Genomic DNA, 27619 nt, shown 5'->3' with positions numbered 1-27619 from the left:
TTTGAATAAAAAATGTCTGTTGTTTTTTCTATGTTATTTATTAGAACTCGAGTAGTTTTTTTCTCAAAATCACTAGGATTCTATGTTCATTGCAAAAAATCTTCCAAAATGAGTATAAACACAATAAGGTCCCACCACGAAAACTACAGTAACCCGGGGACAAAATCAAAATGGGCGGAGCTATGTCGTGCGTATACTAGTTTTTAAGCATTTTTGAAGCTCATTCAGAATATTGTGCCAAAAACAGGTTTGAATGAGTGAGAACGAAGTTATGAGGGATTCAAGATTTTTTTATTAGAGAGCGATGAATACGATACCAGGAATTTGACCTACTTTCTATAATCCCAATAACTGAAAATTGCTCCCCCCGTGAACCCTAACCATCCATTTATTCTTCCAAAAAACATTAAAATCGCAAATTGGGGAAATCTAGAAATCCAAAAGCTCAGTTTCGAAAGTTGTCTCAAAGGTAAGCTCTTCCTAGGCTCTAAAAAAGCAAAACAAAAAAAATTCAGAGACATCCTGTCAGACAGGTGAAAAGAAAAAAGTAGCCTTGAAAAAGAAGAAAGCATGACGAACGAGAATGAGAAAAAAGAGGAGAAGGTGGACGAGAAGGATCCGATGGACGCAGTAAAATTCAAGCCAGGCAAGCGGTAAGAGCGCTCTATTGGACTTTTTTCACAAATAAAAAAACCTGAAAATAAAAAGATTTTGAAATTGCAAAATTGAAAAATTCGAAAACTTGAATAATTGAAAAATTGAAAAATTCGGAAAATCGGAAATTCAGAAATTCAAAAATTAAAAAATTCGGAAAATTTGAAAATTCAAAAATTCAAAAAAGCCCAATTTTCCAAAATTTTAAAATTCTAAATTCAGTTTCGGTCCGTGGATCATAGACAAAACTCTAGATGAAGGAGGCTTTGGTCAAGTGTATCTTGTAAAAACGGACGATGGAAAACGAGCTGCTCTAAAAGCGGAATCAAATGAAGTTGAGGGTGGATCAGCGATCAAATTGGAATCTCTAATTCTCAAAAAACTAAACAAAAATGGTCCGAAACCGCATGTCCCACAACTGCACGTGGCTGCCAAACGAAAGAAGTACTGTTATATGGTCATGACACTTTTGGGTGAAAATTTAAAATCGCTTCGAATGAAACGACCCAAGGAGAGATTGACACGTGGCACATGGTCCAGAATTGGGATTCAATGTCTGTATGCATTGAAGTATATGCACGACTGTGGATTCGTTCATCGGGATATCAAACCACAGAATTTTATGATGGGAAACGAGGATGATAAGGAGAGAGCTAGAATTGTGCATATTCTGGATTTCGGATTGGCTAGGTCATTTGCTAGATATGTGAGTTTTTAGAACATGTAAATTTTGCATTGTTCTGCCAAATCAGTTTTAAACACATTATTCAGAAGCAGCGTAAAAATTCTTCAAAATGAGTATGAGCAAGTCACGGCTCCGCCCATTTCAGTTACTGTGGTTTTCGTGGTGAGACCCAATGTGAGAGGAACCTAGTCATGTTTATACTCATTTCAATTCTTGCGCTGCACTCGAACCCAACATCCACTTTTTGGCTGATACGCGGTGACCTACAGTAGGCCTCAACTTTGTGTTGGATAATACTGTAAAAATTGACAAGTCTACTAAAGAGATATAATCTATATCATATAGAGCTTAAATTTTGTAGCTGACAACTTTTTTGTACGAATTAATCCAGATAAGATAAATTCCTTAAAGGTGGGGGGACATGAAAAAAATAATGTTCTCGAAATTTCGTTTAAATATGCCCCTCGAGGAGTTGAACGTGTGGGGCGAGGATTGAGGGTGCGGCGCCACTACCGACTGAGCCACGCGGGCAAAGAGAAAGCGGTCACCCGATTGCATACATAAAGGCGAGGGCGACAGCTGTACGCAGAGTGGCGTTAAGCGTTGTACACCGTCACGGTAGAATGCATACTCTGGCCCCAAAAATCCCCCGTAAAATCTCCTGTCCCCCCACCTTTAAATTCAACGAAACTTCCAGAGCGAGCACAACAAATCCTGGACGGCTCGCCGTGCTCGTGGCTCTGCCGAGTTTCGTGGGACGCTTCGTTATACATCACCAAATGTTCATTTGAGAAAAGAACAAGGTCGTGTTGATGATATTTGGTCTCTCCTATATGTGCTCATTGAGCTCAATGGAGGACTTCCATGGCAAAAAGCTCAAAAACGAGAAGAAGTTGAAGCGATGAAGATGGCAATGTCTGATCAGGATGTAATGTTGAATATGCCCAGTTGTATGGGAGGAGTCATTCCACATTTCAAAAAATTAGATTATTATCAGCGACCTGATTATCAGTAAGATTTTTTTGGGCGTATTTGTCCCAGTTTTTTGAAGTGTGGGCTCGGGAAGGGAAGATGGAGCGCCCAGGGAGCTCAGGCAGTTTAAGCTCAATTATCTCAATTCCTGTGAGAGGTATCAAAAAGTGATAAACTGCGGAAATTTTAATCATAACTTGAGAAGCATTTTATCAGTTAAGACATTTTTGATATCTTAGACATAAACTGTGATAATTAAGCTCGAAGACATCAATCTCCCTTAGCGTCGTCTCTCCCCGCTAGACGTCGCTGGTTACTTTGAAACAATGTATCTCGGTTCCTGTAAAATATATATCAAAAGATTGCCAACTAATAAAACTTTGATCAAAAATGATGAGCGTTTTATCAGTTGACAGTTTTCTGATATCTCTTTTAGGACTCGAGATAAATTAGGTTGTGAACAAGGACCCCGGGGAAGCGGGAGAGATGGGACGCCACGGAAACATGTTTACTTTGATCTCATTTATTTCAATTCCTGTTAAAGATATAAAAAAACTGTTAACTACAAAAATGATTATCATAAAATTGTAAATATTTTATCAGTTTACACTTTTTTGATAACTCTATAACAACCCGAGATACATACACACATTTCCAGCCTCGTCTTCAAAGCTCTGTGGCAAGTGATGCTCAACGAAGGTCAAAAACTAACTTCTCGATTTGACTGGGAAACAAAGGATCCAGATGTACTTTTTTAACTTTTAAAAGAGAAAATCTATTTATTTTTTAGCCCTCAATTCCAGCCGCCGATTGGGAGAATCCAGATGGACGGTTCTTCAAACAGGATTCAATTGGAATCAATGGACCACCACCGAACGATAAGGCAGGCGCAAATGAGTCGACAATCCTGGAGACGGAAGCAATCAAAAGTGATAAAGGCAAATCGGTGATTAAGAAGTGAACTGATTTTTTGATAGAGAGAAATGAATGAATTAAAGGATTTTTAATTGTTAGAATATGGATGATGCATTAGCTCAACTTTGAGCTCAATTATCTCGATCCCTATAAGAGATACACAATTTTTTTCAATTAATAAAATTTTAGAGATACCAGCCTGTTCGCCGCGCCTCCGGCGCTTCAAACACTTTTTAGCGAAAGCTGGCTTTCGAGTCGAATTTGAATGGGAAGGAGAGGGGATTTCTATTGGAAGTTTTACGGCCCTTTTATTGGGTAATTCCGTGAACCTGACCCAGTTCCTCTACCAGTACAGTAGAAGCTATTATAACCCTGACATAACATTTAGATAAAATTTGTAGGAATACTATCTCATATGTATTTCGGATGTCATGTCCTTAGGTGATATTAAATGCATTGAGGTTCTTCCATAATTATTAATTGTTCATTAGAAGCAATTCAATAATTCGTTCTATTTTCAGAGCAACCAGAATCCGGCATCCGATTGCGAAGACAACAACGACACGAGCTGTGAACATGAGAAGTCGGATGGATCATCGTGAGAAGTCGCATGGATCAATTGGGTTTAATAATAATTTTTATCTCTCTTGTTATATGTCATGAAAAAACGAGCGAAAACGAAAGAAATCATCGAAAAATATTGAAAAAAAATTCGTCTTCTCGGCCTAATGCATTAAAGTATGATTGTCAGTCAACGAACTCTCAGCAGCCAATTGAGAATTTTCGAAAAAATTACTGGGGCGCGCTTTCTGACCCCCTCGCCTGAACCCACGTGTGTGTACTTTTGTCCATTTGCATCGTTTATCCTCTAGAAAAACTCTAAAAGAAAACGTCCCACAAATACACTATTTACGCAAAAGAGTTGGAGTTGCCACCCTCACAAAGCTGCTCTATCCGCACCCTTTTTGTCATTTTTTTTGTCTTTTTCGTGGCGAGACCAACTTTTCTCTATTCTCTATCATCTTCACGACAATTTTTCAGCCATTTTTCGTCGATTTTCCCGAATTTTCGAGAGACTTTCAAAATTTTTATCAAATTTAAGACTTATTTAGTGCATTTTATTGCATTTTTCCAACAAAAATCTGAAATTTCGGCTCAAAACTCGATTGTCATGTTAGAAAGCTATTTTAACTATCAATTATTGACTTTCCAGCTCATGTCCAAGCGATTTCTTGAGGCGAGACGCATTTTTGACCAAACGACTGAAGACAAACTATGGAAATTTGTCTATAAGTATGGCTGAAAAAAAAAGTGAATTTTTCTGGAATAAATCTAAAATTTCAGCGAGAAAATCGGCGAAAAATCCGGCGATAAAAACCCTCCAACCTTGAAAAAATGTTTCAAAGAATTCAAACGGCTCGTGGCCCCAAACTATGGATATTTTGAGATCGAATATCAGTGAGCGGCCTAAAAATCAATAAATTTTCACTTTTCTCTACAGTTTTCACGAGGTGATGATTCCCAATTTGTACAAAACCGAAGCCCTCTCTCCGATTCAAGTTTTGGAGCTTATTCGGGAATTTAGACTTCCGATATCGAAGGAAATCCGATCGATGTAAGGGTTTATCGATTTTCTTCTCCTAAATTATCGATTTTTTTCAGTTTCCTCCGTCACTGCCGCGATCCGATCAATCCAACAGCTACAATCATATCAATGCGATACGATGGAGGCAGCATTCTTCAAGGCTGGTCGTTCAAAAAAGCCAATCCAGCTCAAAAACCGCGTAGCTGGGCACCAGAAGCTACCGTACCTTGCCACGTCGAAATTCAGATGTGGAAGCACATCTGTGAGCATTCCAAAGACCTTGATGGCGTTAAAATTCAGACATTGGCGTTTTGGAGAAAAATGAAGTTGGGGGACAGCGACAAGGAGAGGGTCACACCGGATGCTTTAGTGAATTTGTGAGTAGAATTTTTAATTCATGGCCTAGAAAACTCAAGCTGGCCGAGTTTTCGCATTTCAAAAAATTTTGAATTTTCGCTTTTTTTTGAATTTTTGACTTTTTGATTCCTTTAAAATTTTTAATTATTTCTACAATATTTCAATTTTTCAGCATGAAACCCCTATTTTCAGCTAATTCAATCAAAATGTCGTCAAATTTTGTGTTTGGTACGCAAACACCCGAAATTTGGCCATTGCGTACGAAACGTTAGATTTGACGACAATTTTTTGAAAAATTCGGTTGTAATTGAATTCAAAAGTTCGAACGAAAATTCCAAAATTTTAGAATTCTGAACATTGAAAACTTCGAAATTTCTATTGTTCAAAAGTTTGAATTATTATGCTTGTCTGAGAAAAAAAAGGTTGAGACGCAGAGAAAAAGTGTCTGCGTCTCCACCGTTTTTGTGCTATTTAGGCTCTCCGCTTCGAAATCGCTACCGTACTAAGACTGCAAAAAATACTCTCTAACCTTTTTTTTTCTCAGACAAGCATAATAACGTTTCTAAAATTCAAAAAAATCAATAAATTTCCAGATTCCAAGACAAAATCCGCCACTTCTTGTTCTGCATGGATATGGACGCCACTGACAAAATCCAACTCATCAAGGCCCTATATCTGAAATTAAGCCCCGCCCACAAGCTGTGGCTCCTCCGTATCGACTCTCTTTTCATTCAAACCAATGCAGAAGGGCACGTCTCCGATTGGCAATTCTGGAGATCTGAGCCTCCAATGACAGATCTCTCTGGAAAATTCTGGAATCTGGAGAGATATAAACCACATAAATTGTATATTCCTGGAATGAAAAAGGAAGAAAAGAGTCAAGTTCTGAAGCCATATGGACTTCCCAGACTTCCAAAAGTGAAGGATATCCTTGAAAATCCAGCAAAATACGCAGAATTCTTGAAATGGAAAGAGGCTCGAGTGCAGCGAAATTTCTTTTTCGGGGTATAGAAATTTTATTGATTTTTATTAATTTTTTTCGAAATTTCTCATTTTTTCTCACCTAAAAAAATCGATTTTATAAGTACCATTGCACTTTTTAAAAACGATTTTTCAAGAATTTGTCGAAATTTGAGCTCAAAATATAATTTTTTATCTCTAGGGTCCCACAACGACAAATTCAGTAACCCAGACATAGTTTTACTTTTCCTGTTTTCTCGCTATGTTCCAATGCTTTTCACTCGAAAAAAACTTCAATTATCGAGCTTTTTACAAAAATTGTCGTCAAATCTAATGTTTTGTGTACGCAGACACCAGCTTTCGGGTATTTGCGTACCAAACACCAAATTTGACGGTATTTCGATTAAATTAGCTGAAAATGGGGTTTTTGGGCTGGAAAATGGCGGGAAATTCAATGGAATGGTTTGAATTCCAATTCATGCCATTTTGAAGCTTAAAATTGAAATCTCGAGGAGTTTTTGTTAGCGAAAAATTCTTCAAGATTTCAAATTTTAAGCTTCAAAATGACAAAAGTTTGGAATTAAAGCCATTTCCCGTCATTTTCCAGCCTGAAAACTCTATTTTCAGCTGATTTAATCGAAATGTCGTCAAATTCGGTGTTTGGTACGCAAATACCCAAAATGTGGTCACTGCGTACGAAACATCTGATTCGACGACATTTTTTGATAATTCGGTGAAAAGTAGTGAGAAGCACTAGAAAATTAATCCGGGGTTACTGTGGTTGTCTTTGTGAGACCTCCGAAAATATCGATTTTTCTTTCAGCACGATGAAAATGTGGGAAGAAGCAGAACCAACAAATCTGATGAAAAAGAGGTGTGGAAGCATTTTTTTTTCGAAAAAATCGGTATAAAATATTTTTTTAGTTCAGAACCACAAAAATGTACACCAAGCGTCAGGCTCCAGAATGCTCCAGCCAGCCACCGGGACCACCAAAAAAATCTGGACGATTCTAGCACTTTATTTCAATTCGAAAAGAATTTAATTCTCGTTTTTTTTGTTTCGCAAAGTTACAGTAATCCCCTTTTTCTCGATTGTTTTCTCTTTTATCTTCCCGATTTCTGATATTCATCACTTGAAATACAGTAATCTCTTTTTATATTTTTTCCCGATTCGCAACATCGATTTTCCTGAATTCATCCTTTTTTGTTAAATTTTCCTCTAATTTTTAAAATTTTGTTCACTTGAAGTACAGTAGTCCTCATCTAGATTTGTTTGAAAACAATTTTTATAGAATAATTTCAATTTTTCATACACTTTTCCTGCTCCCTACCTCTTCTTTCCTCTTTTTTAAAGTTTTAATGAAACCGATCTTTATTGTTCTAGATTTTCAAATTTCAGGAAAATTCGAGAAAAAATTTTTTCATCACATTTTTGTGACTCATATTGATCACCAATATCAAAAAAAACCAAGAATATTCGAGATTTTTCGAAAAAAAAATCCTCAAAATGAGTCACGATCCCCTTTTTTTCTGATTTTTTATTTTTAGACAAAAAACTCAGTTTCAGTTGTCTGAAATTCGAAATTTAAACAAAAAAGAGTGCGAGTGTGCAGTTGAGCGCGCTTGTTCCTTCTTTATTTCTAAATTGGCCGAAAATCCCACAACGAAAACTACAGTAACCTAAAAAATGTTCATTTTCCGAAGTTTTTTTTCTCGCTTTTCGTGCGTTTTTTGTCATTAAAAAATTTTAATTTCCGATTGTTTTTTTTTTGAAAAATTCATCAAGATTTCAATTTTAAAGCCTTAAAACTTCAAAATTTTGAAATTCTCACAATTCCATTGATTTCGTCGTCATTTTTCAGCTTAGAAACACTATTTTTTGCTAATTTAATCGAAATGTCGTCAAATTTGGTGTCTGCGTACGCAAAACATTAGACTTGACGACAGTTTTCGAAAATTCGGTAAAAATTGGCTTCTCGAGAAGAAAATCAGTGAATTTTCAGGTTACGGTAGCTTTCCCTCTGGGATCCTCGGTTATTATTGTTGTCTGAAAAAAAAGATACTTAGAGAGTATTTTTTGCAGGGTGTATACGGTAGGTACCTCGAAGCGGCAAGCCTAAATGAATAGCACATAGTCGGTGGAGACGCAGAGAGATTTTTCGATTGACGGTCTGCGCCTCAACACTAATTTTTTCGGAAAACAATAACATCATCTCCGATGCTTTAAATTATGGAACATTCCGGTAAACACATTTACTGACTAATCGTTTGTTCGTAATATCATAGGATGCATACAAGAAAACATGAGTCACTAGGGTACTACGGTCCCTATGTCTGTATCTCTCACTCTCTCTTTCACTCTCTCTCTCTGTCTCTGCCTTTTTGTCTTTCTATTCGAATTTGTTTCATTCTTATTCATCCTTCATTTTCTAGAACGTTCTTTTACTGCTTTATCTATCGTTTCCTTGGGGCCTAAGACGCTGGGTAGCTTTGTCCTTAATTATCTTGGTTCCTGTAAGAGATATCAAAAAGATGATCAACTGATAAAATGTTTATCATATGATTTCAAACATTTCATCAGTTAACAGTATTTTGATATTTTTCACAGGAGTCGAGATAAATAGGTTCAAAGAGACCAAGGCTTCCACGGCTCTTTACTGGCGCTGGGTATCTTTGACCTCAATTATCTTGATCGCTGTTAGAGATATTAAAAAATGGTCAACAAACCAATTATTAAAGATATTACAATAAACATATTGTCAATTGAAACTTTTTTGATATCCCGTATTAGTACTGAGATAAATGAGCTCAAAAAACATTTATCTTCTATGACCCATTTTCCTGGAAGGTCCCGCATTATGATTTCTTTGAGGCTAATTATCTCGGTTGTTGTAAGAGCTATTGAAAAATGCTTGACTAACAAAATGTTTATCATAATATTTTACACATTTTATCAGTTGACCATTTTTCAATATTTTTACCATGAGTCGAGATAAATGAGCTCAAAAAACCGAAGCTTCTATGACCTCTTTTTTTGGATTGCGCCCGCGTTATGATTTCTCCGAGCTTAATAATTTTGGTTCTTGTAAGAAATAGTGAAAAACGCTTGACTAACAAAACGTTTTTCGTAGTATTTTGAACATTTTATCAGTTCACAGCATTTTGATATCTTTCAAAGGAGTCGAGATAAATGAGCTCAAAGTGACCAAGGCTCCACGGCCTTCAGGCGCTTGCTAGCTACGACCTCAATTTTCTCAGTTTCTGTAAGAGATATCAAAAAATGGCCAACTGATGAACTATTTATCATAATATTTTAAACATTTCATTAATTGCCCGTTTTTTGATAGCTTTCTTAACAGCCGAGATAATCAAGATATAAAAACACAAGTAGACTAATGCAAACTTTTTTTCAGCAAACTTGGACACTACAAGCCATACGGGTTGAAATTCGTGTAATAATCAGGAAGGACCAACATGAGCAATTATTCGAACCAACGTGATTCTCATTTGGGTGTAGATTCTGGAGTCTATGAAATACCACCCAGACGCGGAAGCTCGACGATGGAGATCATCGTCGAGAAGATGCCAACGGTTCCCGAAGAACCTCTTTCACTGGGTGTCGAATATCCTTTGGTGAGTTTACGGAGAAAAATATCTAACAGTTTTCAACAATCAATTAATGTGTTTTTGGAATTTTTGAAACATTTTTGAAAATTTTGGAACATGTTGAAAATTGGAAGTTGGAAATTTTGGGAACTTATGAAACTTTTTTAAAGAGAATTTTAGATAATTTTATAGAAATTCTTGACTTTTTCAGTAGTTCAGTGATTTCCCGAAGTTTTTAATATAATTACCCTCCGAAATCTCCAATAATTCCCAATTTTTCAGAAATACCGAGGACGCAAGTACCAAGACCTCCTTTCCAAGTACGTTCCCGGACTTCCAGACGTACCAGTACTGGAAGGATGGAGAAAAACAATGAGGGAACTTCTTCATGCAATGAACTTACATATAGGTGACTAATTTTGGAGCTCAGTTCCCATAAATTTCTCTTTTTTCCAGCTCCCGGTCCAAGGAACTACATCCTGGAGGAATTCAAAGAGTTTTCAAGAAAACAGATTGAATTCTTCATTTATATATATTATTCCTTCAAAAATGCAAAGAACCGGTTCATGGGATTCGAAGAGTTTCGATATTTTATGAACACAATGAAGATGATCGATACGATGACTTTGAGCGATATATTTGATGGGGTGAGTACTTAAAGTTTTTACAGTAAACTTCGAGCTAAGTTATGTCAGTTCCCATAAAAGCTATCAAAAATTTGTTAACTGATAAAATGTAGGTGATATTAAGAAAAAAATTTTATCAGTTGACAAATTTTGAATATCTCCCACTGGAAATAAGATAATTGAGCTCAAAGTAACCAACTTTTTTGGCCCCCACTTCAATTAGTCACTTTGAAATGTTGTATTTTGGTTCCCATGAAAGATATCAAAAATTGATAAACTGATAAAATGTAGGATATTATCCTAAACTTTTTGTTAGTTAACAAATTTTTGATATCTGGCAGAGGTACCGAGATAATTGGGCTCAAAAATACCAAGGGCGGGGGAGAAGGTAGCAATGGGAGCCTAATTACTTAGAGCTCAATTATCTCAGTTGCTATGAAAGATATCAAAATTTTGTAATCTGATAAAATGTTACTGACATTACGATAAACATTTTATTCGTTGATCACTTTTGGATATCTTTCCTAGGAAACGAGTTAAATGGGCTCAAATTTTAGAGAGGGTGTTCTATGAGAGTCTTTACTGAACAGTTTTTCAGGCCGACATCAACCAGGATGGAGAACTTTCTGCAGAGGAATTCTTGATTCTTTTCCGAATGTCGAACAATCTGGATTACTCAAAACCTCTCTCCGTTCTTCGAGATATCGCGCATTCTGATCATGCCGATGTGAACGATGACAAAAATGAGCCGGATAACTGTTCACAATGCGTGAAAATTGTTTTGGATGAGGATGTTCTGGAGCTAACGACTTGGAATGCAACTAAAGAATATTACAATTGGAGAAACCAAACATTTGGATGTCAGGATGAACGAAATTTCTTCTCAACAGCGAAGTCTCTCATTGGCCAATCGGAGGAGGAGTCTCATCCAGCGACCAAGAATGCTTTAAACTTTCTGTTGACCTTGAAAGCCAAAACAGGCTCAGAAGCGCAAGTTGTTGGCTTCCCAGATATGGAGGGAACAATGGTGAGTACACACAAAAAATGTTCTTCTAGAAAAATCAGATATTTGCCTTTCGCGACTTCTAGCTACGCTGTTTGTGAATTTCTATGCGCTTCAAAATAAGCCCAAACACTTCTCATTTTGCTCAATTTTGATTTTTCGAGATTGAAGGCGCATGGATCCTCAAAAGAAATTAAAATTAAACAAAACCGGGTTTTCACTCATTTTGAAGCAATCAACAAGCTAAACACATCACTGAATTCGAAATAAGCTCAAAGTTAAAATTTCCAGAACTTTCCATCGGTTTCATGTTTGCCGCATCAGCAAGCTGAAACCCCGAAGAAAAAGTCGAACCTTCTATCTCGTGCAAAAAGCTGGATTCGTTCGAAAAATGATTCGGGTAGTTCGAAATCTTCAAAATCAGTCAGCCAGATTCCAAATGCTTCCAAATAGGTTTTTTATATTTTATTCTGAATTCAAAAATGTAATTTATTTTCAGATATAGTATCCTGAAGCAATTGTCAATGCTGGAAGTTTCGAATTTCCAATTTTTGTTTTCCTTATTTGTATTCTCTTTTTTTTCTTGAAAATTCTAAATTTTCAGACAGTTTTGAGAAATTTCCAGAACCCTATTCATTTACTTTTTTCTATTTTTTCCAATGTTTATTTTACTTTTAAGGTTTTGAAATTGTCAGCTATCATTACTTCATGTATTCAACTTTTTATTTGAATACATGAAGTAAAAAGAAAAGTTTTGAGTTCTAAAAAAATATGTTCCAGATTTTCAGAAATTCAAAATTTTTCAGAATATCAGACTTTCAGAATTTCAAAATTTCAAAATCTCGGAATCTTAGAATTTCTGAATTTCTGAATTTCCAAATTTCCGAGTTTCTTCGTGTCTGAATTTCCAAATTTCCAAATTTCCGAATTTCCGAATTTCTGAATTTCTGAATTTCTGAATTCCTGAATTTCTGAATTTCTGAATTTCTGAACTTCTGAACTTCTGAATTTCTGAACTTCTGAAATTCTGAATTTCTGAATTTCCAAATTTCCGAGTTTCTTCATGTCTGAATTTCCGAATTTCTGAATTTCTGAATTTCTGAATTTCTGAATTCCCGAATTTCTGAATTTCTGAACTTCTGAATTTCTGAATTTCTGAATTTCCAAATTTCCGAGTTTCTTCATGTCTGAATTTCCGAATTTCTGAATTTCTGAATTTCTGAATTCCCGAATTTCTGAATTTCTGAATTTCTGAATTCCCGAATTTCTGAATTTCTGAACTTCTGAATTTCTGAATTTCTGAATTTCTTTATTACTTATTTTCTGAACTTCCGAGTTTTCTGGAAATTTGTAATATTTCTAACTTTTTAAACATTCTGTAACTTTTGAAAAAAAAATCTGTAATTATAAATATTTATTTTTTTGGAAATAGTCATAATCGAAAATTTCAATGCAGAGTGAGAAAAGAAAAATTATTGGGGGGATTTTCAGAGTTTTTTAGAAGGATAAGTGGGAATTTTAAGTAAAATTTGGAGTTTTAAAAATATAATTTTTGATTATTACTTTGAAAAAATGGATCACATGAAAAAATTCGGGGTGGTGACGAGAGAACATGATGAGAGATTTTTTTTTGTGGAGTTGACTATTTGAAAAATAGACTAGGAGACATAGGATTACTGTAGCAGGTACGGTAATCCAGGAGACGAGAGATATCTGGAGGGAGAGAGAAAGAGAGAAAAAGGGATTCGCATGCAATAGTTTTAGAGATCAATAACTGAATTGGGTGGTACACAAATGACTGCCTGCAGTTTTAGAATCGAAAATCGATAAATCGATAATTGGTTTTTTTATTGATTGGCATCTGGGATGGCCACTCGCATCTTGTACAAAAAGTTGAGAATCGATTCGTAGAGTTGTGGAGATTGACGAGATTCCAGACCGTCCGAGAGACATTTGACTGAAAAAGTTAATTTTTTTGATCTCCGATTTTTGAATTTCATACAATTTGGGGGGGGGGGGGGGGGTTAAACTCCCATATTTTTGCGAACTTGAGAGTTTTTTTACTAGGATTTTTGAATTTCGAAGTTTCCGATTTTTTGAAATTTTGAATTTCAGATTTTCAAAAATCCAATGTTTCCGAATTTTGAAATTTTGTAAATTCCGAGTGTGAATGGAATGTGATGGATTTTCGGAATTTCAGGGATGCGAAATTTTCCATGATGTGGGAATTTCAAAATTTTGGAATTTTTATTTCCAAATTTTTGGGCACATTAAAATTCACGAAAATAATAAAGGAGGCGACCCAGCAAAAAATTTCGGGGGACAGTTCGGGGGGCGAAATCGCCCCGCGCTTATGTAGCCCATCGGTCGTCAGGCGCCTTCGCACCCCCGTAGCTCAGCCGGTAGCGGCGCTGTACCCCTGAGCTGCCTGTCATGAGTTCAACCCCTCATGGGGGTTCTCTAGGAAAAATATCAGGAAAACTTTTTTTTGGTGTCTGGCCTGCTTTAACTTCAAAAACTAAAAGTTAGACTTCATGACTCTGGAAATCCTAGGCAGTCAGGATTACCATAACTCACACTGTCTCTCGAGCTCAATTCTCTCTCCATGAGTGGCTGGTTGTCTAGCAGCCACAATCTTTTTCACCGCCTTCTTTGGTACTTGATTCTTAGCAACTCTGGCGTACAATTCCGAAACTTCAGCAGTTAATTGACGATAAACATGACGGCAATAGACACGATTCGAAGCCATCATCACACTTCTCACACACATATCAAACTCCTGAACCAAAGTGATATCGAAATTCTGTCCATTATTGTATGGGAATGGCATTGGGGGCTTCTGACTGTCATCTGGAGTTCCAAGACGAAGATTCGGCGCCGATTGTTGGTGTTGGAGGAAGCGAGTGTGATGTGGAAGATGATGGTGAACTGGGTTGAGTGGTGGATGACCAGCCAATGGATTCATGACAACTCCGTTGATTATAGTTGGTTTGAATTCGGGAACTTGCTGAAAATCAATAGGTTGATATTTGAAAAAAAAAACACTTAAAATTTTGATATTCTATGTATAAAAATTCCGACTATTCTAGAAAAAAAAGAACAAGACTCGGAGCACGATTTACAGAACAATTCTTTGCTCCGGGTAGATCAGCCGCTTCAAACGGAGCAACGGAGCACAAATATGCTCACGTGCATATCCAAAGAAACTCGTGTTGTGGGAAAAGCGAAGGCGAAAACAAGAAATAAATGCAGGGCTCCGAAAGGTTAAAAGGGACTGCGGTACTCTGATTATATGCTTAAAAAATAATATAAATGTTTTTCCCCACTACTCAACTCAAACTACACATTTTCAAGAGGAAAAGGGAAAAGTTTGGGGAAAATTTTTCGAAAAAAAAAGAAAATTACGGGGCAAGGGAAAAACTTCCAAAGATGGATCGCATAAAAAATCTAGTAGTTAGAACTCTCTTCAAACTCAATATTTTCGATAAAATCAAAATTTAAAATGTAGAGCTTGAAAATATGTAAAAATGATAACATTTTTGAGTGAGATTCACTAAATCCAGGAAATTGGCCATTGCCACTTTCAGTCCATTTATTTCGTTTCCTGCAAATGAAATCAAAAAGTGGCCAAATGACAAAATGTTTATCATGATATCAGCAACATTTTATAAATTAATCATTTTTGGATATCTCTTATAGCAACCGAGATAAGCTAGGTTTAAGTAAACTGTGGCTGAGCAGGCGCGGCACCACCAGCGGTGGGCCCACAAGCTCAAATCTCCAGGTTACAACCAGTTTCCAGATCAAAGGAAAATCTTTAAAAATTTCACGAAAAATGGAAGAAAAAATGTTTTGAAGACCTCAACCTGGGCTAGACGGACGGAAGAGTGGAGCCGGATTAGCTATACTTAAAATGCACTCTTTCAAACACAATGATTAGAAATCTTCAATTCTACACTATTGGAAAAATGATGGCTGATGTCCGAAAAGTGCACTTACTGATTCAAATTTAAAAGAGGGAACTGATTTTTCAAAAATCTACTGCTAGGGAAACATTACCCATGGCCCATTTTGAACTCATATATCTTAGTTCCAGTTAGAGATATCAAAAGTAATCAACTAATAAAATGTTGCTGAGATTATGATAAACATTTTATCAGTTGACCACTTTTTGACATCTTTCCCACCAACCGAAATATATGGGCTCAAAGCTGATGAATGTGTTTTTGGAATTTCTGAAAAGTAAAACGCCAAAATCGAATTCTGTGGGTTGATTCCAGATGTGTAAACCCCTCAAAAAAGCTTCTTCCGATTTGATTTCAAAAATAAGTCTACAAAAAATGGCAAGGCAGAACTGACTACATATTTGTGTTTTCATGTGATCTACAACTCATCAAAAACAAACCGCCAGCAGCTCAGCGGCGGCTGTGGTGGGGGATTTAATATTTTGTCGTCTATACACATTATTCCAGAGAAAGGAGAGTTAGGGTTTGGTACGAAATACAAAAAAGAAGCCGAGTACGAACTACAAAACGCGATTTTTTGCAGTTCGGCTAGTTCAGCACCAGCCTAGCCTGGCCCAAGGAAATGTGCTCACCTGCATTTGGGAAGACAGAAATTTGAAAGAAATGAAAAAGGTGAAAACAAGTGAAAAGATAATAGCAGGGCTCAGACAAAACTCCTATTGGCTAGGGGACTACGGTACTCATCTATTCATTTCAACTACTCCGTGTTTCAAACTACAAACTTTTTAAAATGGGCGTTTTGCCACTTTAGAGACGCTTATCTTGCTTTGTTGAATTTCAAGTCCTCCAAATCCAACGAATTCAATATTTTTTACACAAAAAAATTTAAAATTTAGGGATTCAGAAACTAAACATTTTCAATTTTTTGAAATATAGCTTCTCTGGAGCCGGGAAAAAATTCTAACACAAAAAAAATATTTTTTTAACTTTTCCAGAGGAAAATGGTCAACATTAGAGTCTTGAAAAAGTATTTCAGAATTTTTCGATTTGTCTGAAAATTTCAAATCATAACAAACAAAATAAAAGCTTTATTTTGTAATAGGCAGCGCTTTTTCCAAATTCCGGCCAAAAAAGGCCAAAAAAGTATAAAAATTATCACCGGAATAAGATTTTCGTCACTTTTAGATAGCCTATCTCGCTTCGTGGAATCTGTACAAAAAAGTTGTCGATTACAAAAATGAAGCTCTAATTGTGTTTAGTATAATCTGAAGTTTTCAGACAAATTCAAAAATTCTAGACTACTGTATCAGGACGTTGAAGTTAGGTATCTAGAAAAATACATTCTACTTTTTTTTCATTAGTCCTAACTCTCTAATCTAAAATGGGTTTGAACAAAAATGAGAAAAAAAGCACCTCTTCCTCTTGGTTACCCATGGAGACACATGTGATGTTTTGATCCGCATGACAGCTACAGCGGAGCTTAGAGATGAGCAATCGCATGACTAGGTTTAATTCTATGATGTCAGCGTACTGTCTAGCTTGTGAACACCGTACCTTTGCTCATTTTTGTCCGAGCTATATGAAACTTTGAATTTTGAAATTTTCACTTTCAGAGCTTCAAAATGAGTTTAAACACGGCTAAGTTTGCTATGTTTGCTCAGTTTTGTATAGTAATCGGTCTTAAAGGGACATGGACTTTAAAAAAAAGAGAAAAATTAGAATTGAGCAGAACTAGTCGTGTTGGGCCCCCGATGGAGGTACCGCTGAGCTACGATGGCAAATGCGCCGTTTACTTTAATTACCTCTATCTCAATTGCCGTAGGAGATATCAAAAAGTGGTCAACTGATAATTTTTTTTTTATATTTTGATTAACATTTTGTCAGTTGACCACTTTTTGATACAATTCACAGGAAACTAGATAAACTGGCTCAAAGTTGCCAAGTTCCTGGTTCAGCGTTTTCAAAACTGTTTTCATTTTTATACTTTTTCAAGCTATAAATTTTTAAATTATTCAACTATTTTTTACAAAAAAGTGTTCCTGAAAATTTCACACATTTCTGTCCAATTTTCATTTTTCTATCTCATCTAGGAGCCGAGATATAGTCATTTGAAGTTTTCGAGGTTAGAGACGCAGCGTGTCTCGTCGTCTGGCGTCTCTAGCCTCCTGAACACCAAATGATCATATATCGGCTCCTAGATGCGCTAGAGGGGCCAATGTAATTATACTTTCTGTAAACACCGTTACCCCAAGACTTACCCCTGGTGAATGCATTGTCACTGGTGGACTAGTCGCCGAATTCTGCTGTTGAAGTTGTGGATGCAACGGACTATTCATCTGTGGAGTCATATACGGCGACATGGTTGGAAATCCTTGATTAGGTGGTGATCCACGCTGCCCTTGGTTATTCTGAGCATACTTTGAGAGAGGTGGAGACGACTTAAGAGAGGATGATCCGGGCGATCCGAGATCTGCAAATCCGTTGGAAAGACCGGATGGAGATGGTCCACCGAATGGATTCTTAGGGTTGAAGTTTGATGGATTAGCCGTGGATTCGCCTAGAATGTCATCGACGTCATCAGCAGTCATTTCGAGCGCCAGGTCGCTTTTGCTGAAAAAAAAAAGAAATCTTTGCTTTGCTGAAAGTGGAACCCAAAAAGGTCAGGTTGTGATAAGTACCGTTTTTTAAGAATCTTCTTTTTTATAACCCCAAGTGGTCCTTCTTGTGGTCCTAACTCTGTTGGTTGATCCTCGTCGTCTATTGCTTCCTCTTTAACTTCCGGTTGCTGGGGGAAGTTTTGAGCTTCCAGGCGGATTTCTTCGAATAAGGAGGCGATTCTGGCGTTCTTGCTGGCCTCGCTGAAAATTGGGGTTTAGGAAATTTTGATTTTTAAGAAAACAGGACCCGTCAAAGTTCGAGATATCCAGCTCATCGGGAACTCCAGATTCAGCTATTTGAAGTTTAGGGGCGAGAGAGTGTTGGTAAGGGAGAGAGCGCAGACAACGAGACACTCTACCCGTCTGCGTCTCTCGAAAACTAACTTTAAATAACTTTATTTTGGTTCACATAATGCCTAAAATATGGTTTTATGACTAAAATTTTCCAAAAATCCTGAATTTTCCTAAAATTCCTAAAAATTCAAAATTTTCCAAAAAATGTTTTTTTTAAATTTTAACATTCCGAAAAAATTTTCCTTTTCGGAATATCTTTTTCAACCAACCCCCTTTTGAATTTCACTTGCCCAAGCCCAAGGTAGGGTTGCCATAATCCTCTCCCCATCATTTTTTTCTGAATCACACCCATCCATTATTTTCACACTTTAGCATTTTCTGAAGGTAACCCTAATTGGCACCCATTCAAAAAGTTATTTGATCTCAGGTTTTTGCTTGGCTCACACCTACTGGGATTACGGTAGTTCGTCACGATGTTTGTCCGGAAAGTTCTTTAAAAATGTTCCCGCATTATCTTCTACGAGAAAAAATGTATAATTTAGATTTTCAAAAATAGTAATATAGAACATGAAAATGATAAATTTTAGTCAGAAAACCACATTTTTAAGCCTTCTGTGAAGCTAGATACAGTCATTTGAAATTTTCGAGAGACGCAGACTGTTATAATTTCTCGTTGTCTGCGCTCTCTCCCTTAGCCGCCGTCTCTAGTTGCCTAAACTTTAAATGGCTGGATCTCGAATTCCAGAGGAGCTAGAAACCCCAAACTTTGACGGATTTGGAACACTTTTTACACATTTTCGAGTTTCTCATTTTTTACGACTCAATAAACTTTATTTGGGTTCCAAAAAAGTCTGGACAAAAATCGCATCTTCTTTTGACCTTAAATTTATCTAGAGCACAATTTCTGAGCAGTTGCTTTAGAGCCTAGTGGGCACGCCGTTTGAAAAGGTACAAAGCGGTCATTTCAATTCTAGTTTTGGCACTTTTCTAGTTACAAGCAGTGTATCTCATTTGAATGAATTTGTACAAAAAAAAATGTCATCTACAAAATTGAAGCTCTATTTTTTAGTATACTCTCAAATTTTCAGACAAATTGGACAATTCTAGACTGTTTTTTCAGGACTTCAAAGTTGACGATTTTCAAAAACAAAATTCCCAAAACTAAGGAGAACTTACGCTTGCTCAGGAGATTCCGCTGGACGCTGACTCTCCATCATATTCAAATCGGGTTGAGATGTATAATGATGGTAAGGGATGTGAGGTGGTGTATTCTGAAGAAGATGTGCTTGGTGCATCTGCTGCATTTGATGAAGTTGTTGCGCTTTGGCCAACGGAAGCGGTGTTGACGTCACATAAGCAGTGGGGAGATCGCTCGATATTCTGGAATTTTTTTTTAATTTTGAGATAAGATAAGGATGAGAAGAGATAAGAGGATTGGAAGTCGTAGTTTTAAAGTTACTTGAATTTAGGTCTCCTCGAAATAGGAAACATAGATTAAGCACCGGAAAAAAGTTAACTTTGGATGTCTTAAAAGTTGAGTATATTTTGTTGGACAAGTCAGAAATGAAGTGAAAATGCTCAAATTGGGGTCATAATGTTCAAAATGATAGACGGAATTGAAAAAAGAGAAACCAAGAAAAACTTCTTTTGCACTTTTCAGTTGAAAATTGTCTCACTATGGAGTACCGAAAAATTATTTCAGAATGTTCCAATTTATCTGAAAATCTTGGAGTATATCAAACAAAAGAAGAGCTTCAATTTTGTAATTGACAACTTTTTTGCCAGATTCCATTCTTATGAAATATGCCATTTGTAACCAAAAAAGTGTAAAAATTATGACTGTTACGAGAGAGGTGACACTTTAAAGTCGCTTATTTCGCTTTGTTGAAATTTTACAAAAAAAGTTGTCAACTACAAAAATGAAGCTTTAATTTCTTTTAGTATACCTTGAAATTTTCAGACAAATTGGAAAAATTCTGGACTACGTTTTCAGGACTCCAAAGTTTTAAATATTGAGATGCAAACTTCAAATTTTATGAGTTTAAAGTTGAAGCTCGAGAAATTCAAAAAGAATTTGAACTTTTCTGAATTTTGCAAATTCCGGAAACTCTTGATTTTCGCATTTTTCGGATATTCGGAAGCTTTAACGTCTAGAGATTCTGAAAAATTCCAGGGTTTTAACATTGCTGTATTTCGATCAAAAAAGTCTGAATTTCTGAAAAATCCGTTTTTAGAGTTGATCTATTTTTGAACTAATTATTTCTGTGAATTTGTGCATCCGGATGCCCACTAGTCTTTTTTGCCCGGTTTTTCAACTTTTTCATTGTTTTTATTTAAATGCAAATCACTGGAAATCAAAAACATCAAAAAGTGATTAACTGATAAAATTTTGCTGATATTATAGTAAACATTTTTTAGTTGACCACTTTTTGATGTCATTTAGTGGAACCGAGATACCGTAGAACCTCTAATAGAACGACACCCGGATCGTGCACTTTGAGCCTATATATCTCATTTTCTGTGAAAGATATCAAAAAGTGGCTAACTAATAAAATTCCTGCTGATATCCTGATAAACATTTTACTAGTTAACCACTTTTTGATATCTTTCAAAAGAAGTGAGATATATAGACTCAAAGTGGACGATCCGGGTGTCGTTCTATTAGAGGTTTTACGGTATATGGGTTTAAAGTTGACAAGATGGGTTGCGGTATATTAAAGCGTACGGTATCTGTTGTATTTCTTGGACTCTAAATTCTAATTTCTCAATTTCAGCATTTTTTAAATGCAAATCAAATGAAAAAGATAGAAAACTATTAAAATTAAAGCTGTTTTTATCGCTTGATTTTAACCTAGATTTTTGGTGTTAGCCTACTGTAGTTTCTGCAAATCCCAACACTAAAAAATGCGCGATGTGTCCCCTGACTCACCCTCTTCCAATCATCGCCGGATGCTCTTGAGATCCATTACTCATAATTTGATTTGAGGCGTTTGGAGGTCCAGTACCTCCATTAACTGTTGATTGGTGTTGTTGGTGATGCATAACGTTCTCAATTGATATCATTTTCCGGAAAAGGGACCCAAGGAGAACTGCAAGGATCTAATTTAGTGCAAAAAATTAGAAAAAAATAATAAAAAGAGATTAAAGAAAGAGAAAAATAGGGGGAAAAAGCGGTCAGGTGGGGGTAGAGAAGACTTACAAGAGAGCCCTGATGAGCTGAAAAAATGTATTGGAGGTTTTCTTTTTCTCTGGCTTCTTCTGGAAAAAAGATCTCTCCAAAATACGAATAAAATGATGGGAAATAAGAAACTATATATGAACTTTTTGCTGAAAATAAGTTAGAAGACGTCAGAATAAGTGCAAGAAACCCAGTGGGGATTCTTAATTGACGTAGATTTTAGGAGACGTCAATTGGAATGGTGGAAGAGTTTTTAAGAGGGTCCTAGGTCACAGAGATTCCAGAGAAGTGTCTGAAACCAAAAATCGAAACAAAATTCTGAAGTCCAAGGAAGTGCAACCGGTACCGTAAACACTCTCACAGAACGCCACCTGACGTTAAGCCCATGTATCTTGCTTCCTGTCAGAGGTATCAAAAAGTAGTAACTGATAAAATGTTTATCATAATATCAGCAATGTATTAGTTAACGACTTTTTGATATCTTTCACGGGAACCGAGATACATCGGCTCAACGTTGACGCTTTGAGTCTGCACTCTATGCTCCTACAGCTTTTTCAGAAATTTTTTTCAACATTTTTGATATTTAATAATTTTTTCTGTTCATTTTGGTGCAAAAACCAAATCCCTAGAGCAATTTTGAAGCGAGTTACATCCTAATTTATGCTGCAGGACGCACCTAGTTGGAGGTGATAAGCGGCGGGCGCGACAGATAGGGCGATTTTGCTGTCGCGCCAGTCTGAAACTGTCTGAAAGTCTGAAACAGTCTGAAACTTGATTTTTTGACAAAGATGTGCAAGATCACCTCCGACTGATCACGTCCTCAGAACATAATATGCAAAATTGCAGAATTCCATAATGTCAGAATCTAAAAGTATCTTGAATTTTGAAAAAGAAAACACTGAAGAGAAAATAGGAAAAGGGGCATCTACACAGATTCACAGAAAAAATTGTTTAAAAGTAGATCTATTGAGCTGATCTTCTAATGAACCTGAATACGTCAATAATTAAAAAAAAACTGAAATCTTGAGAAATTGAAGTTTTGGAGCCCAAGAAATACAACAGGTACAGTGAACACTCTAACAGAACGTCACCTAACTTTAAGCTCATATATCTCAGTTCCTGTAAAAGATATCAAAAAGTAATCAACAGGCAAAATGTTTATTATATTATCAGCAGCATTTTATCAGTTTACCACTTTTTGATATCTTTTGGAGGAACCGAGATATATAGGCTCAAAGTTGAAGTTTCAGTTGGTTTCCAATTAGAGTGTTTACGTCATCTTCAGAACTTCTTAAATTTTTGAATTTTTTAAATTCGAAAATCTCAGAATTTTAGAATGTCAGCATCTAAAAAAACGCTTTTTCAAATTTCGAAAAATCGGTTTCCAGCGATTTGCATTTAAAAAAAACCAGGAAAAAGTTGAAAAACCAGGAAAAAAGACTAGTGGACATCCGGATGCACAGGTTTACAGAAATAAATGGTTCAAAAGTAGACCTGTTGAGCTACTTGTTTTTCTAATGAATCTGAAGACGTCAATAATTAGAAAACGATAATTTTCGAAAGTGCGAAAAAAAAATCTTCTGGGGATTCTTGATTGACGTAGATTTGAGTTGAAGAAGAAGACGTCAAGAATAGAATTTGGAGAAAGAAGAGTTTAAGATTTTGAGGCAAGAGCATCTTTAGCAATATGTATGGAAATTCCGAGTCCAAGAACTCAAACATAGAAGCTTCTAGAAACGTCGATTTTTCAGAAATTCGAAAATCAGCATTTTCAAAATTTTCAGAACATTGAATTCTAGAAATATAATCTAAAATACTTTTAAAAATTCGAAAAAAAAAGGTATAAAATCGAAAAAAAAACCCACCCACATTACCTGGTCAATACCGAAAAATAGAGGCTAATTAATATAACAGAAACAAGAACAGAATTTCTATTTTTCAGACATTTTCAGACATTTTTTGTCTGTAAACAAGGGGGGAAGAGCCAAGTCTCCCCCTTACTCCAGCTCCTCCTCCTCTTTCTGATAAGCCTGACAACTCATCTCACAGAAAAAGGGGCGCAGCCTAAATGTCTGAGAGAGAAAGAGCTGGATATGATAAGGATAAGCGAGAATCATTGATGACGTATCAGATAAATGATAATAACTTCTTATTGTTGCATTTTTGTATGTAGTAGGGGGAAAAAATAATTTCCGGCATAGAAAAAAATGGCGGAAATTGAAAACTTGTGGGTGGAGGAGATGATTGCTCATGGCTAATTTTGGAATTTTGGAAAGGGACTAGTTTTGGTTTGCTAGGCCACTATTTATTTGAGAATTTAAAAATTTTGCGAATTCCGGACTCCCTAGTTCTCAGAATCTCAGAATTTCAGAATTTCAGAATCTTAGAATTGCAGAAATTCAGAAACTCGGAAATTCTGGAATTCTGGAATTCTGAATTTCCAGATTTTGAAATTCAGAGATTCTGAATCCCAACACTTTCAAAATTAAAATATAGAAAACATTTTAAAATTAGAACATCTCGAGACAATCGAGGGAAACAATATGTGCATATACTTCGATTTTCTCACAAGAACGAGACCAAAAAGAAGAAAACGAAGGGATTTCGATGTAATTGGAGTCAAGGGAAAGAGTCTAGAAATGGGGAAAATCAGAAGAAGAGAAAAAGTTCGAATGTACTTTTTTGCAAATTTTCTATAGAGACAGATTACTGTGAAATAGAGAGAAAAAAGGGATGTTCTTGGGATCAGGATTAACTAGAAAAAAAAGTTTTTTTGGGATCAATTTTCTGGAAATTTCAGGTTGTGTTCCTAGGGGTTTTTTTCAAATTTAAAGGTGGGGGACATGAAAAAAATAATGTTCTCGAAATTCCGTTCAAAGATGCCCCTCGAGGAGTTGAACTTGTGAGGACGATGATTGAGGGTGCGGCGCCGCTACCGACTGAGCCACGCGGGCAAAGAGAAAACGCACGCCCGTTTGCATACATAAAGGCGAGGACGACAGCTGTACGCAGAGTGACATTAAGCGTTGTACACCGTTACGGTAGAATGCATACTCTAGCTACAAAAAAACTACGAAAAATCTCCTGTCCCCCCACCTTTAAGAAAGTTAATTTGGATTTTATTCAAAATTTTCAAAAATAAATATATATTTTTTGAGAATACAACTCCCGAGATTAATTGGAAAACTTTTGAATTTTCAGAACAATTATTGAAAACCAGAGAAACTTGCTTAGCTTTTTTCTTTAACTTTCACATAACTTTTTATGAAATTTCAAATTCATGTGGGGAAATTAAAATTATTTTGATAGGTGACAAAAAAGCTAAAAATTCTAATTTCAAGCAATTCAAAGTTTCAAAAAAATCAAGCTTTGGGTTCATCAGTTCTCCTTCAAGAAGCCCTTTTCTTTTCTCTCTTGGGACGTCACAAAGACTTTCAGTGCCACGTCACGATTTTGGCCTATTACTCAAGAAATTCTGAATAGCTAATCCTAAATCCCTCTTATCTTCCTCTGTTCTGAACACAGGAATTTGAATTTCTTGACTCCCTATGAACACGAGTGGAGGGGCTTAAATGATGAACAAATGCTCTGATTGAGCTAATGAGCTCACAAAGAAAAAATGGCTCTTTCAGTGGAAATTAGACAAATTTGGAGTTCGGAAAAAGTAGTCTAGAATTTATTAATTTGTCTGAAAATTTCAGAGTGTACTAAACAAACATAGAACTTCAATTTTGTAGTTGACAACTGTTTTGAGAAAAGTCAACGAAGCGAGATAAAGAGGCAAATTATAGCACTTGTTTGGTTACAAACCGCATATCTCATCAGAATGGAATCTGGCAAAGCAGTTGTCAATTACAAAAATGAAGCTGTCATTTTGTTTGGTATGGCCTGAAATTTTCTTCTTTCAATTCTGAAATACCTTTTTAGGACTATAAATTTGACTACTTTTCACAGAAAAATTGATATTTTTTCGTTGGATATCTTTATTTTAAGATTTTCAGAGCTTCAAAAAAAGTTGTAGACACAGAATAATTTTTTTGCAAACTACAACGATAAGAGAATTGTGTTGTGTCCCACGCACCTGCCATTATACATACTCTTCTGACACAAAAATTTGGCGGAATTTCAACAAAAAAAAGGGTCCGGAACGTTGAGTCAAATTATTACGGTTACTGTAACAGACATCAAGAAGTTATCAACTTATAAAATATTTATGATAAAATGATAATTATTTTTTCAGTTAACCATTTTTGGATATCTTTGTCAGGAACTTAGAAAAATTGGCTCAAAGTTGAAAATAAATTTATTCACCAAAAAAGAATTTGCTCCAATCCTAATGAGATTTGAAAAGAAACAGTACCAAGAAAATGGAAAATCAATAAATTCTTGGTCCGGAAAATCGCAAAATCACTGTCTGCCCAGACTGTGACGATGATTAATGATGATGGGCTGACAGAAGACGTCTCGGAATACGGGGAGGTCCTCTTTCATTGGGGAGGAAGACAATTTTACGAACGATGGAGAGAGATAAGATACGCAGATAAGCCGAATGGGAGGTTTGTATGTCTGGCCGAGTTTTTTAGACCAGAGATTTTTAGGCCACATGGACCATACAATTATGTTAAGGTTTTATTTTTACTATCACAGGATCTAGAACATTTTGAAACAATTAATGTTCTTGGCCAATCCCAGATCCTTTAAAAGGGTCTGGATATTTTCAAAAAGTGGAATATCAAGTCCCCGAAACAGATTCTATGAGGATTACTTGAAATTTTAAAAGTTAATCCCAAAAAAGTTTATCGGACATCGTCCAGTTAGTCGCTACCGGCTGAGCTATGCGGTCGCAACCAAACCAACTTTGAAATTCCTAAAAAAGTTTTTCAAAATTTTCCAATTTGTCTGAAAATTTCAGTCTACAATAAACGACACAAGAACTTTATTTTTGTAATTGACAACTTTTTTGTACAAATCCATCAAAGCGAGATAAACGCCTTTAAAGAGGCCCAACCATCATTTCAGTGCAAATTTTTGGCATTTTTTTTTGTTGATTACAACATGCATATCTCATCAGAATGGAATTCGGCAAAAAAGTTGTCAATTACAAAAATGAAGCTGATGTTTTGTTTAGTATAATCTGAAGATTTCAGGCAAATTAGAAAATTCTGGACTACTCTTGTAGCCTTTCAGCTCACTTGGTTGAAATTTTTGAATCAAAAGTTCGAAAAAAAAGTATATTTAGGATACAGAAGCAGAACAATCAAAATTATTTTTTTTTAAAAAGATACACATTTGGCAAAGTCCAAAACTATTTGAGACTTTCATTGGAATCTCTTGTTTAATAGAATCGGATGGAGAGAGTGATGAGAGAGAAGAGACGCAAAGAGAAAGAGGAGAACGTTCTTTTTGTCTCTGGTCGGTATGGGTCTGTTGATTTATACAACATTTGGGGGAGAGAAAAGGGATTGAGAAATTCAGAAATTCAGAAATTCAAAAATTCAGAAATTCAGAAATTCAGAAGTTCAGAAATTCAGAAATTCAAAAATTCAGAAATTCAGAAATTCAGAAAATTCAGAAATTCGGAAATTCAGAAATTCAGAAATTCAGAAATTCAGAAATTCAGAAAATTCAGAAATTCAGAAATTCAGAAATTCAGAAATTCAGAAATTCAGAAATTCAGAAATTCAGAAATTCAGAAATTCAGAAATTCAGAAATTCAGAAATTCAGAAATTCAGAAATTCAGAAGTTCAGAAAATTCAGAAATTCAGAAATTCAGAAATTCAGAAGTTCAGAAATTCAGAAGTCCAGAATTTCAGAAGTTCAGAAATTCAGAAATTCAGAAATTCAGAAATTCAGAAATTCAGAAATTCAGAAATTCAGAAATTCAGAAATTCAGAAATTCAAAAATTCAGAAATTCAGAAATTCAGAAGTTCAGAAATTCAGAAATTCAGAAATTCAGAAATTCAGAAATTCAGAAATTCAGAAATTCAGAAATTCAGAAATTCAGAAATTCAGAAATTCAGAAATTCAGAAATTCAGAAATTCAGAAATTCAGAAATTCAGAAATTCAGAAATTCAGAAATTCAGAAATTCAGAAATTCAGAAATTCAGAAATTCAGAAATTCAGAAATTCAGAAATTCAGAAATTCAGAAATTCAGAAAT

General features: G+C 35.7%; 4 protein-coding genes across 4 annotated transcripts; 3 read left to right on the top strand and 1 right to left on the bottom strand.

Annotated features, from left to right (window-relative positions):
* Window positions 1–570: 570 nt before the first annotated feature.
* CBG18695 lies at window positions 571–3272 on the top strand (the record flags this gene model as incomplete). Its single annotated transcript, XM_002640487.2, has 5 exons — window positions 571–653; window positions 877–1360; window positions 2037–2350; window positions 2970–3057; window positions 3102–3272. The coding sequence occupies 5 exons, from the start codon at window positions 571–573 to the stop codon at window positions 3270–3272; spliced, it is 1140 nt and encodes a 379-aa protein (XP_002640533.2).
* Window positions 3273–4442: 1170 nt separating this feature from the next.
* CBG18696 lies at window positions 4443–7142 on the top strand (the record flags this gene model as incomplete). The annotated part of the gene is made up of 6 exons (XM_002640488.2): window positions 4443–4519; window positions 4571–4684; window positions 4728–4841; window positions 4889–5188; window positions 5762–6173; window positions 7053–7142. 6 exons carry the CDS (start codon window positions 4443–4445, stop codon window positions 7140–7142), a joined length of 1107 nt encoding a protein of 368 aa, XP_002640534.2.
* Window positions 7143–9602: 2460 nt separating this feature from the next.
* CBG18697 lies at window positions 9603–11816 on the top strand (the record flags this gene model as incomplete). The annotated part of the gene is made up of 5 exons (XM_045241303.1): window positions 9603–9761; window positions 10017–10143; window positions 10191–10381; window positions 10959–11387; window positions 11655–11816. The coding sequence occupies 5 exons, from the start codon at window positions 9603–9605 to the stop codon at window positions 11814–11816; spliced, it is 1068 nt and encodes a 355-aa protein (XP_045096553.1).
* Window positions 11817–13210: 1394 nt separating this feature from the next.
* Window positions 13211–21342, bottom strand: CBG18698 (the record flags this gene model as incomplete). The annotated part of the gene is made up of 6 exons (XM_045241302.1): window positions 13211–13320; window positions 13941–14370; window positions 17587–17938; window positions 18007–18186; window positions 19456–19659; window positions 21209–21342. 6 exons carry the CDS (start codon window positions 21340–21342, stop codon window positions 13211–13213), a joined length of 1410 nt encoding a protein of 469 aa, XP_045096552.1.
* Window positions 21343–27619: the final 6277 nt, after the last annotated feature.

This window comes from Caenorhabditis briggsae, assembly GCF_000004555.2.
Source record: "Caenorhabditis briggsae complete genome, chrI, whole genome shotgun sequence".
NCBI classification, from domain to species: domain Eukaryota; kingdom Metazoa; phylum Nematoda; class Chromadorea; order Rhabditida; family Rhabditidae; genus Caenorhabditis; species Caenorhabditis briggsae.
The sequence above is the reverse complement of the archived record's forward strand: the minus strand, read 5'-3'. Positions and strand labels throughout refer to the sequence as shown.